We start from the raw sequence: 16,725 nt of genomic DNA, 5'->3' as shown, positions 1-16,725 counted from the left end.
CCCCCCGCCTCGGCCCGGCACCCCGGCGGATGCGTCGTTTCTCCGGAAAAGGGGAGCTCCGACCACGTTCCACGCGTTTCAGCCGCCGCAGTTCGGTGGACCTGGGGTTCCTGAGCACTTGGTCTGAGCCCGCCCCGCCCCTCCCTGATCCCCCGGGACCTCCGGATTTAAGCAGTCCGGGCTCCCCCAAGTCCTTACAGCCTAGCTCCGGGGAACAGGCGGAGGGCGCACCAAGCGGGGGTCCTGCAGCAAAGCCGGAAGATCTAGGGCGTCCGGAACACTCAGGGTCGGGGGGAGGCCTGGGTTTCGGGGAGATGCTGCAGAGCCCCAGTGGGGTGGCGCCTGAGAGGCTACGAGAACAGGAGGAGAAGGAAGATACGGAGACGCAGGCTGTGGCCACGTCCCCAGACGGCCGCTATCTTAAGTTCGACATCGAGATCGGACGTGGTTCCTTTAAGACTGTCTACAGGGGTTTGGACACGGATACTACGGTGGAGGTCGCTTGGTGTGAACTGCAGGTGAGAGGGGGGTGGGGGTGGGGGTGGGGGTGGCACTTGAGCTGTGGCAGAGTCCAAAGGAACGTAGAAAATCGCTTCCAATTCGAAGACCCCTCCTGTGAAATCGTGGGAGAGAGATCCCTGGATCGAGAGGACACAGAAGGCAGGATCCCAAGTTTCTCCCTGCCTCTACCCTATCCACATGTTCCAAATGGTCAGCGTTGAGTGTACAGTTGGTCCGATCACTCTAGCAAGACCATAGAGTCCCACTGAGAAAAACAGACAGGTAACGTGCAGTGAGGACTGTTTATCCCTTAGCAGGATCCCCTTGATTTCCACCTCGGCCTTTGGTCAAGACGAAGGATTAAAGGAGAGGTTGGTCCCCAGTCTCCGTTGCTGGCCAGACCTGTCCGGCCACAGTGGTTGGGGTTGACCCTGGGGACTACTTGCTTACTCTCCTCTCACCAAAGATCCAAAGGGAGACCCTGGATCCGTTCCCTTCAGCACCCTCCCTAGAGGTCACAAGGTCATGGATGTAGGGGGAGAAGCCCGAGCCTCTGGGATAGGGTCTTCTCAGGGCAGGGGATTCAGTTGGACCTCGGAAAGACCCATCTTTCTGGGGAGTTTCGGAGGTAGTAAAGGAAAAGAGACTATATGGGAACTCCTAAAGCCCGTTACCCCAAAACTGCCTCTCAGGAAAATTGGAGTGGACTTAGGAAAGTTCCCCCCCCCCCCAAAAAAAAAGATCCTTGGAACCTTCAGCAAGAAAGCGAGAACAGGGATCCTATGTCCTGGTTTGGGCACTGGAACACATGATTCCTCAATTATTCGCCCCACTGTCGTCCCCAACCCTCAGGTGTGGGTCTGGACTGGAGCGTGAGTACTGGAAAGGGTGTGAAGTCGATCATGTCTCCCTCCTCCCTAAGTCCCTTTCCGACTTCACTACAGGCTTGAAGAATAGAATCTGCTGTAGTTCCCAGCTCTGGATCTTGAGAGACTGCTTAGCCCCCGATCCTTCAATGAGACTATGGGAGAGGAGGCCTGGGCGAAGTGGGCACCTTGAGGGAAGGGTTCCTCCCCTCGGGTCCTGGCACAAGGATGGTCCCTCACTTCTGCCAACGCCGCGCCCTGGGACCAGGGCCAGGAAGAGAGAGGCAGCCAGAATGAGGGGGGTGGAGATGAGGGAGGAGAGACGTGGGGCGAATGGTGGAGGGTAGGTCAGGGGGAGAGGCAGGGGCTCAGGCTCCAAGAAACCTAGTCCAAAATCTCCCCACTGCTCTCTGTAGTCCTACCTTGACTCTTGTCCACCCAATTCCTCTCGTTCTACCTTTCCTCTTCAGCCCCCCTCTCCTCTCCCACTTTTCCTCCAACGTGCTTCCCCTCCGGCTCCCCCTCAGGCCCCACGTTGCCCCCTCCCATTCCCAATACCGGAGTCGGGCACAAAGACAGCATTGAACTCTAGGCCCCTGGACCATACCACATAAAGGCGCTTGTGTTCGTCTGTGGGGGTCCGAGTACCGCGTCGGATGCGTTCTTGGAGCCAGAGCCGGAGAGGGCGGGCAGGGTGGGGCCGGGGCCCGGGAGCCTATTGGGCAAGAGCCCCATCCGCCCCCAACCCAGCCCCCTCCCCACCCCCGGGGGGCGCAGACCTCCGGGAATCTCCAGACCTGGCCCCTCAAGTCTTATCCTCTACAGCCTCCCCCATTCTGTTCTCAGACTCTCTTGGTGTCCCACTTTTCTCTTGCCCGGAAGAGGACCCCACAGTTAGTTGCTACCCCTTATCCAGGCATTCTCGGGGTCTGAGGGACCCCCCTGGGCGTTGGGTTTCGAATGCCATTCACTGCCCCCTCCCCCGCCCCCAGACTCGGAAACTGTCTCGGGCAGAGAGGCAGCGTTTCTCTGAAGAGGTGGAGATGTTGAAAGGGCTGCAGCACCCCAATATCGTCCGCTTCTATGATTCGTGGAAATCTGTGCTGAAGGGCCAAGTCTGCATCGTACTAGTCACAGAACTTATGACTTCGGGCACGCTTAAGACGTGAGTTCTGGGATAATGGGCCAGCAGGGCTCAAGAAAGAGGGCGGAGGTGAAAGGGTAGGGAAAATGATGAGGGTGGGGAGAGGTAATGTAGGATGAGGTGGGAGTATGCTCAGGAGCTCCCGATGGAGGACCTCAGAAAGACCTCCCCTAAAGTCTACATTCTAGTACCTTTAAGTGACCCCTAACTATACTCTCCTGTCATTCTCAAGTTCTCTTTTCTCCTTCCAGTTACTTAAGGCGATTCCGTGAAATGAAGCCTCGGGTCCTTCAACGCTGGAGTCGACAGATCCTGCGTGGGCTGCACTTCCTGCACTCCCGAGACCCCCCTATTTTGCACCGGGATCTCAAGTGCGATAACGTCTTTATTACGGGTCCCACTGGCTCAGTCAAGATCGGGGACCTTGGCCTAGCCACACTGAAGCGCACCTCCTTTGCCAAGAGCGTCATCGGTGTGCTCCCACACTCCCCTCTACCCCGACTCTTCCCCGATCTCGGTCCCAACATCCCCTTCCTCACTTAACTTATTCTAGCGTTAGAGAAGACTGGAGTGGCCCAGAATGCCCCAACCCAGGGCACCTTTAAGATCTGAGGGTTGAAAGGCTGCTTGGAACTCCTTGAAAGTGTGGCCAAATGCAGAATGTAAACCCTGGATATGACTAGAAGAGCAAGACAAAAGTCAGCGCAGTCCTAATAGAGATGTGGGGATCGATTTTGTTCTAGAGTTTCTCTGTCTTCCTTCCCAACACGTTCCTACCCCAGCTCACCTCTAGTTCTTGCCCTGGTTGAAACTCCTCTATTAGGGGGACCATGGAGATATTAGGAACCACCAGGTTGATCCCCATTTTGCCCCCACCTAGGGACCCCGGAGTTCATGGCACCTGAGATGTACGAGGAGAAATACGATGAGGCAGTGGATGTGTATGCATTTGGCATGTGCATGTTGGAGATGGCCACTTCTGAGTACCCCTATTCTGAGTGCCAGAATGCTGCCCAAATCTATCGAAAGGTCACTTCGGTGAGGAAGTGGGAGGAAAGGATATCCCAGTTGCTGATTCCAGTGCTTCTCCCCAGTCTCCTTTGCTGCCTAATTTTTAATACATATACCTGGACAGAGAAATACTTTTTTTTCTGGGAAGACAAGGGTTCTAACCTTTATTGCCACCATTCTCCATTCCACAATTTGTGAGACAATTTAGGAGATACTGGGTGGGCAGCTAGGTGGTGCAGTGGTTAGGGTGTTGGCCCTAACTCAGATCCTTGACTCCAAATGCAACCTCACTTAGCTGTGTGACCTTGGGCAAGTCACTTTAATCCTGTTTGCCTCAGTTTCTTCATCTGTAAAATAAGCTGGAGAAGGAAATACCAGTATCTTTGTTAAGAAAATTCTTAATGTGTATCCTGTCTGACTCTGAGGTTGGATACAACACTAAGTTTTGCTCCTTTCTCTTCTGCCCAGGGCACGAAACCTAATAGTTTTCACAAAGTGAAAGTCCCAGAGCTGAAGGAGATAATAGAAGGCTGTATCCGAACAGATAAGAATGAGAGGTGGGACCTGGGAATGGAATTGTGGGAGATATCTTGAGGGTGGATTAGGAAAATAAAGGAGATTGGGATGGTTGAGGTAAGGGAGAGAAAGAACACCATATTAGTCCTCAGCTAATCTGTCCTGCTCCATTTCTAGGTTCACCATCCAGGATCTCCTGGCCCATGCCTTTTTTCGAGAAGAGAGAGGTGTGCATGTGGAACTGGCAGAGGAGGACGATGGGGAAAAGCAGGGGCTGAAGTTGTGGTTGCGAATGGAAGATGCCAGGAGGGTTGGCCGTCCTCGAGACAACCAGGCTATTGAGTTTCTATTCCAGCTGGGAAGGGATGCAGCTGAGGAGGTGGCCCAGGAAATGGTGAGAGGACTGGACCTTAAGGACAAAGGAGGAGATGTGTATTGGGGTTGGTGGTATGACTGTACAGAAAGAGGGGCAAGGTAGGGAGAGAAATGAAGAAAATGTGGATGATGGGAAATAGGAGAATAGGGGAGAAAAAGTTAGTTCCACTCAATACAGAAAGGGAAGCTGGAGGGAGATGGATGACATCACTTTAGGAAAAGTCCAGGTTAAAGGGAGAATCTAAACATTCATTTGAATAATATCCCTTCCCCATGCTCAGTTAGGATTGGTAGGGAAATTGAAGTTGAGAGGTATGAGTGTTCTCATTCATTTCTCTTTTTTTTATGCTGTTAAATATACAGAAGCAACATTTATTTCACCATTTGTATGTAAAATGTTTCTTCAGGCCAAATGATTTGATATAAAAGTCAAACCCATCACACTCCCCATCCCACCCCACCCCCAATGATCCTTTCTACATCAAGTGCAATCAGAAATTTGTACAACATGAGTATCTGCTTTTGAGGAACAATGACTGGAGGTCTGTTTCTGTGTCTGACTGTCTTTGTATGTAAACTTGTCTCTGTCTATGTATGCATTGTTATTTTTCTTCCCATCAGGTGGCCCTGGGACTAGTCTGTGAAGCAGATTACCAGCCTGTAGCTAGAGCTGTTAGAGAAAGAGTTGCTGCCATTCAACGAAAAAGGGAGAAGCTTCGAAGAGCTCGGGAGACAGAGCCACTCCCACCACCCCCGGGACCATCTCCAGTGGTTGCCCCCACAGCTCCTGGTCCTGATGCTCCCTTCCCCCCTGAACCTGAGGAGCCAGAGGCAGATCAGCACCAGCCATTCCTTTTCCGCCATGCCAGCTACTCCTCTACCACTTGTACGTTGCCCCTGATCCCTGGTGCTGGGCAAGCTCCTCCTCCCAACCTTTGATTTTCTCTCCTGGGACTGAACTTGTAATACCTCGTACCACTTCATAACACCTCTCTGTAGAGCAGTCTCCCCATCTGGGTGGGAGAGATTCTTTTCCCTTCTTAACCCTATTACTATCTCTGGGAAGGAAGAAATGGAACTGCATTTAGAGCACTTTACCACTTAGTCATACTCCTTTCCTGTCCAGCACCCTTCACTTGGCCCTTTCTAATTCCCTCTCCCTTCACCTCTCTCCTGCAGCGGATTGTGAGACTGATGGTTATGTCAGCTCCTCTGGCTTCCTTGAAACTTCAGATCCAGTGCTCCAGCCCTGTGGAAGGGAACCATCCAGCCCTGCTGATCCCCAGATCTGCCTGCCTTCAGTGAGAGAGGCTAAATTGGGGGAAGGGGATACTAGTGGTTTAAATCTCTGACTTGTCTTCTTGTGACTCATAACCCCATGAGCCTAGATGTCTCTCTTTCTTACCTGATGATCCCTGGCTATACCTCCTTGGAACTTCACCACCCTTGACTTCATCTGTTCCTGATCCAATTTCCTAGGAAGTTGGGGATCTTTGACTGTGACCTGCAAAAACCAGAATCACAGAATGTCAAAGTGGGAAGAGTCTATCCAATTTCTTCTGACTGACCTCATGTACCTTCATTCTCTTTCAGGCCTTTGCCTTATCCATTCCCCGATCTGGCCCAGCCAGTGACTTCTCCCCTGGGGATAGGTATGTTCTAAATTAAGATGAATGGAGTAGGCATTGGGATGTGCTTGGAGGAGGGAATTGGGATCAGTGTGCACACAGCTTTCCTAATCCTTCTTCTACTCCCTCTCCTCTCTCCAGTTATACTTCAGATGCAGCATCTGGACTCAGTGATGTAGGAGAAGGGCCAGGAAGAATGAGAAGACCCTCTGGTAGAAGCCCAAAGCGCAGACCTCGATCCCGCCTACGTGTTACTAGTGTGAGAAAGGGGTGATGGGGCAGCTAGACTCTAGGAATACCATGGGAAGGACTAGGAGGGAATAATGGGAGGGATGGTGGGAAGGGACAGGAAACATAAATCGTACATGGAAATGAGAACCTATTCCCCTATCCGGGTTTCTGTGATCTGGTTTTATGGTGTGACCTGTCCTTCTCTTTTCCCAAGTTTGGTCACTGTCACTTAGGCACTAGGGCAGTGACCTCCATCCCACCCTGACTCTATACCCAAAGGTGTCGGACCAGAATGATCGCGTCGTTGAGTGTCAGTTGCAGACACACAACAGCAAGATGGTGACCTTCCGATTCGACTTGGATGGAGACAGTCCTGAGGAGATCGCAGCTGCCATGGTTAGGAAGAAGGGAAAGAGGCTTTCGTGACTGGGCCCAGGATGGATTTCTCTATATTGATGGTCCCCAGCACTATTCTAGGCATGGTGGGGAATGCCAAGGAAGTAGAAGGCATGGTCCCTGGCCTTGAAGACCATTTGGGGAAAAAAGTCACTTAAATCCACAAAACAAGGGCAAATCATAAGGCAAGATCTAGTCAAGTTGTTAGAATGGCATGGATATAATGTCAGAGTTTAAAGAGATGGAAAGGGAACATGAAACAGTGGAAAGAGTCTTTGTTCTAGAGTCAGTCAATAAACACTCGAGTATTAATCACCTACTATGTACCAGGCACAGTGCTAAATGCCAGGAGTCAGAGGAACCAGTTCAAGGCTCACCTCTGATACACATTACCTGTGTGACCTCAGGCAAGTCACTTGACCTTCTTGGGCCTTGGATTTCTTATCACTAAAATCAGGAAGTTGGGCTAGAAGCCCCCTGAGGTCCCTTCTAACTCTAGGTCTATGAAAAACTCATAGACTGAGCTAATTGATGATGGCTTTTATAGCAAAGCCTAGCCTTCCATTTAATACAACCAGCATTTATTAAGTACTTTCTGTATGCAGAGCACTAGTCTAAGTTCTGGAAGAGACAGTAAGTTGCTTTTATTCCTCTTGCAACTGCCAGGGTACTCTGCCAGACAGAGAGAGTTTTGGAATTTATATACTGATGTGATCAGCAAAAGGGAGCTACTATAGATTTTTGAACAGGAAAGTAGCACAATAGAAGTAATATTTTAGGGAATATAATCTGTTAGCTATGTGTGGAATATATTAATAAATAAAAAAGACCAGTGGCAGAAAATTCAGCTAAGAGCTGTTGCAGTATGCAGGCATGAGATGAGGAGAGTTGAATTTCAAAAAACCTGGTAGAACTCAATGCCAGTTGAGTCCATTGAGAAATTTGGATATAGTACTTTGTGCATATGGGGAGGGGAGGGGAAGGGAGGGAGCCTGAGAGAGAAGAGAGAAAGGAAAGAAGGGAGGGAGGGAGATAGAGGAAGGAGGGAGGGAAGAACAGAGAAGAAGAGAGATGGGTGGAAGTATGGGTAGATGGATGGTTAGGCATGTATACATACACACATTTGACATGTGTGCATGCATATATGTTAAATATTGGGCAGAAAAAAAGGGTAAGAGTCAAAGATTAGTTTAGTATTTATAGCCCAGGACATTGGAATAAGAGGGCTGCCATCAAAGAAATAGAAATGAATCCCCAGGGAGAAGATTGAAAGGCCATGTTGCATAGTTGAAAGAGGATGGGAACTCAAACTATGATTTCATTGATAAAGGGAACTCCCAGATAGGGAAATTTCCTTTACCAATGAAGGTCAGCACCTTCTCTGACACTGAAAGTCTTAGAGAGTTGCCTAGGACACTGAGAAGTTAAGTGACTTGTCCAGGGACACAAAGTCAGTGTCAGAAGCAAGGATTTGAATCTGGGTCTTCCTGACTCTAAAGCACACTCTCTCTACTATATCATGTTGTATAATGGAAAGACCACTGGATTTGGAGTTTAGCACAGTGCCTAACACACAGTAAGCATTTAATGAATGTTCTCTCTCTCTCTCTCTCTCTCTCTCTCTCTCTATCTATCTGTCTATTTTTCTTTCTATTAATCCATCTATGTATTTACCTGTCTATCCATCCATCAGTCTATCTCTCCATCCATCCCTCTATGGAAGATCTGGTTTTGAATCCAGGCTCTACTCCTTACTGCCTCTTTGACCTTGGACAAGTCACTTCAGCTCTTTGGATCTCAGTTTCCTCAAACTATAAAATGAAGTGGTTGAATGACATCAGGGGTGGGGAACCTGCAGCCTCAAGGTGACATGTGGCCCTCTAGGTCCTCAAGTGTGACCTTTTGACTCCAAACTTCATGGAACAAACCCCCTTAATAAAAGGATTTGTTCTGGAAAACTTGGACTCAGTCAAAAGGCTTCACTAAGGACCTAGAAGGCCACGTGTGGCCTCGGGAGGCTGCAGTTTCCCACCCTTGGATAAGATGACCTCCAAGTTTCCTTCCAGCTCTATGATGAGCTCATTCAACTAAGAATGGATTATACTGAGGTAGTGATATTTTTGAATAGAGAATCTGGGGATGAGAATTTAGTGGGAGTCATCAGAAGAGAAGTAATAGTTAAAGCTTTGAAAGTGGACAGGAGACAGATTGTAGGGGAAGAGAAGCAGAGAGCCAAGGACTGAAGACAACAATAGTCTGGCAGTGGCTCAAGAGGCAGGAGAATTAGAAAAGGCCAGTGCCATGGAACCCAAAGGAGAAAGTGTCCAGGAAGATTAGGAAGCTGGCAGTGTCAAATGCAGCAGGTTGAGTAGGGTGAGATTTGAGGAAAGGTGATCTGGATTTCACTGGTAGAGCCTTATAGACAACAGTTTCAGCAGTGTCAATGTGGGAGTGGCATGAAAGTCAGACTGCTGGGAGCTAGAGACAGAATCCGTGACAGGGAGGGCTAGAGTACTCATCTGAGGAGCCTGGCAGTGAAAAAACTTCCTGAAACATCCTGTCCCTACCCACTCAACCCCTATCCCTTCCATCTCAAAACTCTCTAATGGCCCCTGACTGCTACATGATGAAGGACAACTCCCTCACCCAGAGACATTCAGGGCTCTCTACCATCTGGCCCCAACCCTCCCTTTCCAGTCTTTTTTTTACTATTTCCTCCCTTCCAAGTATCCTGTACTCCAGCCAGACTGGGCCAATTCCCTGAATTGGCCATGTGAGTTCCCAACTTCACTCATGATGTCACCCCCAAGTAGAAAGCCCTCCTTTCTCCTTTGCACCTATCCAGAGGAATAAAAGGGTGAATTCATGCATTGACATCTGACCTTCAATCTCCCCTTCCAGATTGATGGAAGTGCCACTAACTTTATTCTCAGCCTTGTCTCCTTCAGGGTCTTATAACCTTCATTACCGGGAATGTCTTTTCCATGTGGGTATGTCTTGTAATCTTGGGCTTCTGTATCCTCTCCCTCATCTAGCACCAGCATCTTATACAGAATTAAGACTTGTTGAAAGTACTTGGAAGGAATATCAGGGTGATACCCTGTAAGAAGCAGCATGCAGGTAGTGTTGGGTGGTAGAAAGAATTGTGGATGCAAATTAACTCCTGCCCCCGTGATGCTCTTTGTGACCTAGGCAAGTCATTTCAATCATCAGTCAGTCAATCAATTTTGATGTTCAGTCTTTTCAGTCATGTCTGATTCTCCATGACCCCATTGGGGTTGGGTTTTTTGTTTGTTTTTTGGCAAAGATACTGGAGTGGTTTGTCATTTCATTTTCCAGTTCATTTTATAGATGAGGAAACCGACGCAGAGTGAAGTGACTTGTCCAGGGTAACACAGGTAGTAAGTGTCTAAGGCTGGATTTGAATTCAGGTCTTTCTGACTCCAGGCCCAGGGCTCTACCCACTTCCCTACCTAGCTGCCCATTAATCAGTCATCTTCTATTAAGCCCCTACTATGTGCCAGGAACTAGGGATACAATGACCAGAAAGGTAATGGGAACCACTGGCATTTATTGGGTAGGAGAGTGAAGTGGTCAGATCTGTGCTTTAGGAATATCTGTCACCTTTTGGAGGATGGATCAGAAAGGGGAGAGACTTCAGGCAGGGAGACCAATTAGGAAGCTATTGTAATAGTACAGGTGAGATGTGACGAAACCTTCAACTAAGGTGGTGGCTGTGTGAGTAGAGAATCTTAATTTCCTCATCTATAATATGTGAATATCTGTGTAAATATTAATATTCACATATTACATCTACAGATAGGAACGTAAAGGGTTTTGTAAAGCTTAAAAAGCCATATGAATAATAACTAATAGTTATAATAATAGCTAATAATATTACAGCTCTTTATGACATTATAACTATTAGCTATCAATTCATAGGGTCATAGACTTTATAATGGAAAGATCATCTAGGCCAACTCTATCAGAAACAGAGAGCCTTCTCTCTGTTCAGATAGTAACTGAGAAAATATTTGACCTTAGAGCCTCTGATGCTATCATTCTTTCTCCTGCACCGTTATTAAGATATTGAAGGACTAAGGAAAAGTGAAATGAGAGGTAGAAGGGATGGGAATATGGTTGCTCAGGAACAGGGGATGGTATTTGTTCTAGAGATCAGAGCAAGGGCTGGCTATCAAGAGCATGAGGAATAACATCCCACTCTTGCTAAACACTCTCCAATTCCACCCAGTTGCTCATTACTGAGATTTGGAGACATTTGAGCATGGAGTATTTTTGTTGAGGGGGAGAGGGAGAGAGAGATTCCTCACTCTAACCTTCGCTGAATCTCCCCAGGTATATAATGAGTTCATTCTGCCGTCTGAGCAGAATGGATTCCTGGGCCGGATTCGGGAAATTATTCAGCGTGTGGAGACCTTGCTAAGGAGAGAAGGGGGCCCTGTGGGGGCCACTGGAGATGCCCCAGCTCCCCAGGTCAGATTTCTTGCCACATCCATACCCCTTACCCAGATCACTCAAAGGCATTTTACCCTTCACTCCACAACCTCCTGACCCCTTGAGCCCCCTATTTCAAAGACTGGAGACTTTCCACTTTGTGACATGAGCTCCCTGTTTCCAGCAGGAGGAGCCCATGATACCGGCTCTCCCTGGCCCCCTCTCACTCCCAGTCAGTGGTATGTACTGAGTCTTCCCTCTGCCCTTGTTGATCCCTAGAGAAGGAAGGGGTGTCTCAAGGGATTGCTTTGGGAAGGTGACCTAACTGGAGTCTGTGGTGGAAGGGAGGCCTGGGGTTGAGGACTGCAGTCTCAATACTGCCCTTCTCGATTGCAGAGACCAAGAACAGTACCTCTCTGGAACAGGGAAACTGGACATCCTTTCCTTCCTCCCCCATGTCACCGGCATACCCCCTGTCTCCTGGGACCCCCTTTACTCCAGGTCTTTCCTTCCCTATCACTGCCCCCCATTTACCCATCACTTCCTCCCCACATCCCCTTGCTTCCTCCCAGTTTCCTTCCAGTCCCTTCCAGTTCCCTATCACACCTTCCCAGCTTCCAGGTCTCTCTCCTTTCCCCCTTAGTCCTCCATCCCCATTTCCCTCTAGCCTCTCCCAGTTCCCCATCCCATCCCCCCAATTTCCCCCAAGTCCTTCCTTTCCCTCCACCTCTCCACCCTCATTCTCCCCTAATACCTCCCAGTCTTCCATCATATCCTCCCAGTTCCCCCCAACCCCTTCTTCCTTTCTGCCCAGTTCTCCACCTCCATTTCCACCTAATTGCTCGCAGTTCACACTCAGTACTTCTTCCTTTCCACCAAATCTATCTTCTCTTCCCCCACCCCCTTCAACTCCCCTCCTTTCTCTGGCTGGTGCCTTCTCTCTGGCTGTGATGACTGTGGCTCAGTCCCTGCTAACCCCCCAACCCCAGCTCCTTCCTCGACCTCCAAGTCCTCCTGCCCCTCCACCAAGTCCCCCATCCCCTGCCATACCATGCATCTTGGAAAGTCCTCCACCACCTAAAGCTGAGGAGCAAAGTGAGGTGAGGATCGAAAAGGATTACTGAGGGAGGCTTGGTGACCCTACTCATGACCTGCCCTTACTGTCCCAATCTTTTTAGGCCACTTCCAGTTCTCAGTCACTCCAGGTGGAAACCAGGCTGTCACCCATCACGGAAGGTGAGGCCTCTAATCTCTAATGACTTTTGCCATTCATCTCTCAGCAAATACCTAATCCCTGCTCTTTACCTCTCCCACCTCTACATTCACAACAGAAGGGAAGCCACAGTTCGTTGGGCGTTTCCAAGTGACTTCATCAAAAGAGCCAACTGAACTCCTTCCCCCACAGCCAACAGCTCCACCTCTGGGTTCCCCAGAACCTTCCACTCCCCTGCTGGCCCCCGAGAGTTCAGACACAGAGGACAGTGCTGGAGGAGGGCCAGAGACTGGGGAGGCTCTAGCTGAGAGCGATCGGGCGGCAGAGGGTCTGGGGACTGGAGCTGAGGGGGAGGATGGGGAAGAGGAGAGGGAGCCATGGAGGGGCACCAGCCCCTCTCCTCCAAGCCAGCCCAGCCCGGTGTGGCTGAACTACACATACAGCAGTAGCCTGTGTCTGAGCAGCGGGGACTCAGAGAGCAGTGGGGAGGACGAAGAAATCTGGGCAGAACTGCAGAGTCTTCGTCAGAAGTGAGGGGGAAATGGCAGATGGGGAAGCAGTGATGGGAGGAGGGTTAGGGGAAACATCGGGAGTACATGTGCTGGCACCTCCTCTTCTAATCAACCCTCTTGCACTGTTGTAGACACCTGTCTGAGGTAGAGGCCTTGCAGATGGTGCAGAAGAAAGAGATAGAGGACCTCTACAGCAGGCTAGGGAAGCAGCCCCCCCCAGGCATAGTGGCTCCAGCTACCATGCTCTCTAGCCGGCAGCGTCGGATCTCCAAGGGCAGTTTCCCTGCCTCTCGTAGAAACAGCCTGCAGAGACCAGAGCCCCCACCTCCTGGTAAGGCAGCCCAGCTCCTACTTCTGCAACAAGACTCTTCCCCAGTTTCTTTCAGGCCCTGAGTATCCACCTTGGTTTGAGTGGCATGACACCCCCCCCCCCCCCCGTCCTGGTCCCCTGGTTCCTCTCACTCAGTATCCGTCCTTTCTCCAGGCATTATGAGAAGGAATTCTTTAAGCGGCAGCAGCACTGGCTCTCCAGAACAGCGACCAAGCAAGGGGGTGACATTCGCTGGGGATTTTGGCAGGATGGTGAGGGGGAGCTAGGGACTGAGGGCAGCAGGGAGGAAGATACTGGGGGAAACTTCTACCCCAAGATTTTTCCTCTCTCCCAAGTCTTGTTCAGTCCTTTCTCTTTTCCCTTTAGTGAGCCCAGAACTGAAGTAATGTGGGACCAGGGTAGAGCTGATAGCTGCAGGACCTGTTCTTGATCAAACTCAGCCTGCTACACCAAGATGGAGTAGCCGTGTGGTGCACTTCAGTACTTGAGATCAGGAGTTACCTGGATTTGAATCCTCCCTCTGATACTATGTGCCCACAAGCAAGTCACTTTTAATTACCAAGCTTCTGTTTTCTGGTCTGTAATAATAGTTATAATGGCTGCGCCCACCTCACAGGGTTGTTATGAGCACCAAATGAAATGCCTGTACAGTGCTTTGCAAATCTTAAAAGTGCTATATAAATATATAAATGTCAGCTATCATGATTATCACATCTCAGGAACAGGGATGGAAAATCAGGAGAGAGTATCTCTACCCTATCAAATGAGACAAAATTTGTAAAGCATTTTGCAAGCTTTAAAGCACTATATAATTACTATCAAAAAAGACCAGATGACCGGACTTCTGCAGTGTGGAGTGTGAGCCCTAGGGCTTCTAAGCACCAACTACACAAGGTTGCTACAGAACTTTCCTCTTCAATCCCCCTCCCCCCCACCCCCAAGCTGAAGGCTGGGCGCACTGTCAGCCTTGTACAGAAGCAATAAAAACATTGGAAATGAGTCTGTTGGTCTGTCAGCCCTGCAGAGAATAGCGGGTGGGTGCAGGGGCCCAGCCTCACTAGTGGGGAGGGTGGCATTAAAAGATCTCCTCTCACAATGGGGAGCAGAGGTGGAGGACACTCAGGCTCCTGGCATCATGCCATCAGCAGCTTAATTTCGAGTTCAATGATTAACTCCACCAATCTAACCTCTTTTCCAGACCCCACCCCAGGCTTGCACAGGCAAGCTCTGAAAGCATGAGGGCTGGATGACCCCGGTTCACCCCTCCATCCAGGGGTGGGTAAAGGCTATTGTGAAGGCCCCAGGCAATGGAGGAAAACTGGAGATGAGAATAGGAGTGTTTGTGCATGAAGGATAGCTTAGCCTCACACAGCCCAATGACTGCCGTGAGTCTAACCTGCTGATCAGGTGGAAAAATCGAAGGAAAAGTCATTCTAGTTAAACATTCACATTTCCTTAGGGCAATAGCAGATAAATTGCCACAGCAGGTAAAGCTTTCCACTCCCACCCCCCAAATAGATTCACATGGCTCTAGAACAGATGATTCACTTTATTGTGAATCAGCCCTCAACTTGACCACCATCATTGCCGCAGCATGTTTGAACAAAGAGAAGAGGTACCATACTTGCCCCACAACAATGGCTTTAAATCTCTATGGTAGGAAGGAGCTATGAAGACACAAATAAGGTGCTACTGAAAAAGCTGGGGCTGACCTAGTTGTGCCTCCTCTCTATTGTAACAAAGGCTCAATTTCTTTCTTTTTTGGGGGGGGGATGGAGGGAGAAGGAATAGGCTTTCCCATCAAACTGGCTGGATACACAATTCCCAAAGTAGGGTGGGACTCCATAACCAAATAATATCCCAAGGTCAGACTGGCCAAAACACTCATTATCCCAGTAGGAGTCTTTTTCTTGAAGGGGAGGGGAAGTACAGAAGGTGGAGGCATCCATCCATCCTCATTTTGAAGAAGCTCCATCGAGGGTGGAGAAACCCACTTGGGGTTTAGGAACTGTTGGTCCCCGAAGCTTTCACTCTAGCAGCTTTGGCCTTGTCTTCCAAATCATCTAGGAACCTCTCCTGCGCCACTGAGTAGAATGTATAGCCATCTGGCAGTCATGGGCTCAGGAAAACCATGAGGAAATCAGAGCATGCCCCTCCTTAACTTTCTTTCCTCCAGCTTGTCCCAACACCCCCCTCCCAATGGTCTATGCTTTTCTGCCTCCACACCATCCTGGAATCTCAAACTGCAGCCACCAATGGCTCCCAACGGCCATACATGTTCAATACTTCTGCTCTCTACCTGCAGCCCTTTTCCGTCTATTCTCCACTGGGACAGTAGTGAAGAATAGCCTCTAATTAAGGAAGAGCTGGGCAATGGACACACTGGTTCAAGAAGGACAATAACAGCAGTGTGCTGAATGAGCAATGCTGCACAATGGATAGCAAGCCAGTCTCAAAGCCAAAGAGATAGGGTTCATTTGTCTCTGCAAGTCACAATTACAATGAAAGTGCAGATCTGCACTGGTAGAGAGTTTCTCCATTAGGGAATTCCCTGGGCCGTTGAAATGAAAGGTCCAGTGCCTGTAATTATGTATTCCTCCAGTGCAGAATGCTACATCTGGGGGCTGAAGAATATGGATTCTATGAGACCCCGACTTGGCACAGTGGATAGAGGTGAGGAATCAGGAAGACCTGGTCTCCAGGGGACCAGGAATTCAGATTCACCCTCAGATACTAGTTGTGTATTCCTGGGCAACCAAACTTGTTTGCCTCGGTTTCCTCATCTGTAAAAATGGGAATAATAATAGCACCTATCTCTCAGAAGGATCAAATGAGATAATTGTAAAAAAGTTCTTAGCACAGTTTGGCACATAGCAGGTGCTATATAAATATTAGCTATTGCTATTATTAAATTAGGTAACAATTGTTAACTCTTATTATTAGGCAAGGCTACATAACTGACTTGCGCTGTGACCTTGGGCAAGTCACTGGCACTCACTAGGCGTCAGTTTTCCTCCTCTTGTAAAAGTGAATTTTCTCCTCTAGCTCTAAGGTCCAAGGCCTCCAGTCACCCCCACCCCCGCTACGTCCCTCTCCCTCCTCCTCCTTCCCCTCCCCCCAGCCTCGTTTCTAGCCCTCCCCTCTCCCCAGCCTCTGTGACCCACGGATACAAATGGCCAACACCAAGGCCCCGATGCTCAGGCCGGTCAGGATGTTCCGGCCCCGCCGCTGCGGAAGCGTTTTCTGCCACTGGGAGAGCTCCACCTGCCGCATAAAGTGTAGCTGGGCCGGACTCAGTTTCTCTCGCGCTGGATCAATGCGCTGTGCTACGGGGGCCTTCCCGGCCTCGGCTCGCGGGGCTCCACCAGCACTAGCATCGGCCATCTCACGCCTCGACCTACTCAAGAGGGCGGGGGGGTCAAAGCCACGGCGCACTCCAGGAAGGACGGGAGCCCCTGGGTCGCCGTCGCCGCTGAGAATTCTGGTACTTGTAGTCTGATTGGCCATTCCTTCGGAGTGGGAAGAGGGGCGGAGGAGGGGCAGAGT

At 49.7% G+C, this 16,725-nt stretch overlaps 2 protein-coding genes across 4 annotated transcripts; one reads left to right on the top strand and one right to left on the bottom strand.

Annotated features, from left to right (window-relative positions):
• Positions 1 to 6: 6 nt before the first annotated feature.
• WNK4 (WNK lysine deficient protein kinase 4) lies at positions 7 to 14,178 on the top strand. 3 transcript variants are annotated; one of them, XM_069067612.1, is made up of 19 exons: positions 7 to 518; positions 2,360 to 2,532; positions 2,763 to 2,983; positions 3,392 to 3,549; positions 3,991 to 4,079; positions 4,216 to 4,432; positions 5,035 to 5,299; positions 5,593 to 5,714; positions 6,007 to 6,065; positions 6,183 to 6,300; positions 6,552 to 6,668; positions 11,025 to 11,162; positions 11,308 to 11,362; positions 11,520 to 12,223; positions 12,302 to 12,359; positions 12,455 to 12,866; positions 12,980 to 13,179; positions 13,333 to 13,430; positions 13,546 to 14,178. In XM_069067612.1, exons 1-19 carry the CDS (start codon positions 30 to 32, stop codon positions 13,546 to 13,548), a joined length of 3,696 nt encoding a protein of 1,231 aa, XP_068923713.1. In that variant the 5' UTR covers positions 7 to 29; the 3' UTR covers positions 13,549 to 14,178. The 3 variants fall into 3 exon arrangements, with proteins under 3 accessions (XP_068923713.1, XP_068923712.1, XP_068923711.1); XM_069067611.1 differs by having other exon boundaries at positions 11,311 to 11,362; positions 13,333 to 14,178; XM_069067610.1 differs by having other exon boundaries at positions 13,333 to 14,178.
• A 532-nt stretch (positions 14,179 to 14,710) lies between these two features.
• On the bottom strand, positions 14,711 to 16,701 carry COA3 (cytochrome c oxidase assembly factor 3). Its single transcript, XM_069067620.1, has 2 exons — positions 16,350 to 16,701; positions 14,711 to 15,284 (listed from the first exon to the last, which is right to left on the bottom strand). The coding sequence occupies exons 1-2, from the start codon at positions 16,684 to 16,686 to the stop codon at positions 15,181 to 15,183; spliced, it is 441 nt and encodes a 146-aa protein (XP_068923721.1). The 5' UTR covers positions 16,687 to 16,701; the 3' UTR covers positions 14,711 to 15,180.
• Between the last annotated feature and the right edge of the window lie 24 nt (positions 16,702 to 16,725).

This window comes from Petaurus breviceps, unplaced genomic scaffold (assembly GCF_028583685.1).
Source record: "Petaurus breviceps papuanus isolate PSGF00001 unplaced genomic scaffold, PetGlider_PUasm1.0 90750, whole genome shotgun sequence".
Lineage (NCBI taxonomy): Eukaryota > Metazoa > Chordata > Mammalia > Diprotodontia > Petauridae > Petaurus > Petaurus breviceps.
Note: the sequence above shows the minus strand (reverse complement) of the source record. Positions and strands in the feature narration are given on the sequence as shown.

What these genes read in the sequence shown, in the direction of transcription:
- COA3 (XM_069067620.1), bottom strand. Translation starts at nt 16,686, where the DNA reads ATGGCCAATCAGACTACAAGTACCAGAATTCTCAGCGGCGACGGCGAC. An exon ending in GGCCTTGGTGTTGGCCATTT is followed by an intron (nt 15,285 to 16,349) that starts GTATCCGTGGGT and finishes CATGACTGCCAG; the next exon opens with ATGGCTATACATTCTACTCA.
- WNK4 (XM_069067610.1), top strand. Translation starts at nt 30, where the DNA reads ATGCGTCGTTTCTCCGGAAAAGGGGAGCTCCGACCACGTTCCACGCGT. An exon ending in CCCAGATCTGCCTGCCTTCA is followed by an intron (nt 5,715 to 6,006) that starts GTGAGAGAGGCT and finishes ATTCTCTTTCAG; the next exon opens with GCCTTTGCCTTATCCATTCC. An exon ending in GCTGTCACCCATCACGGAAG is followed by an intron (nt 12,360 to 12,454) that starts GTGAGGCCTCTA and finishes CATTCACAACAG; the next exon opens with AAGGGAAGCCACAGTTCGTT.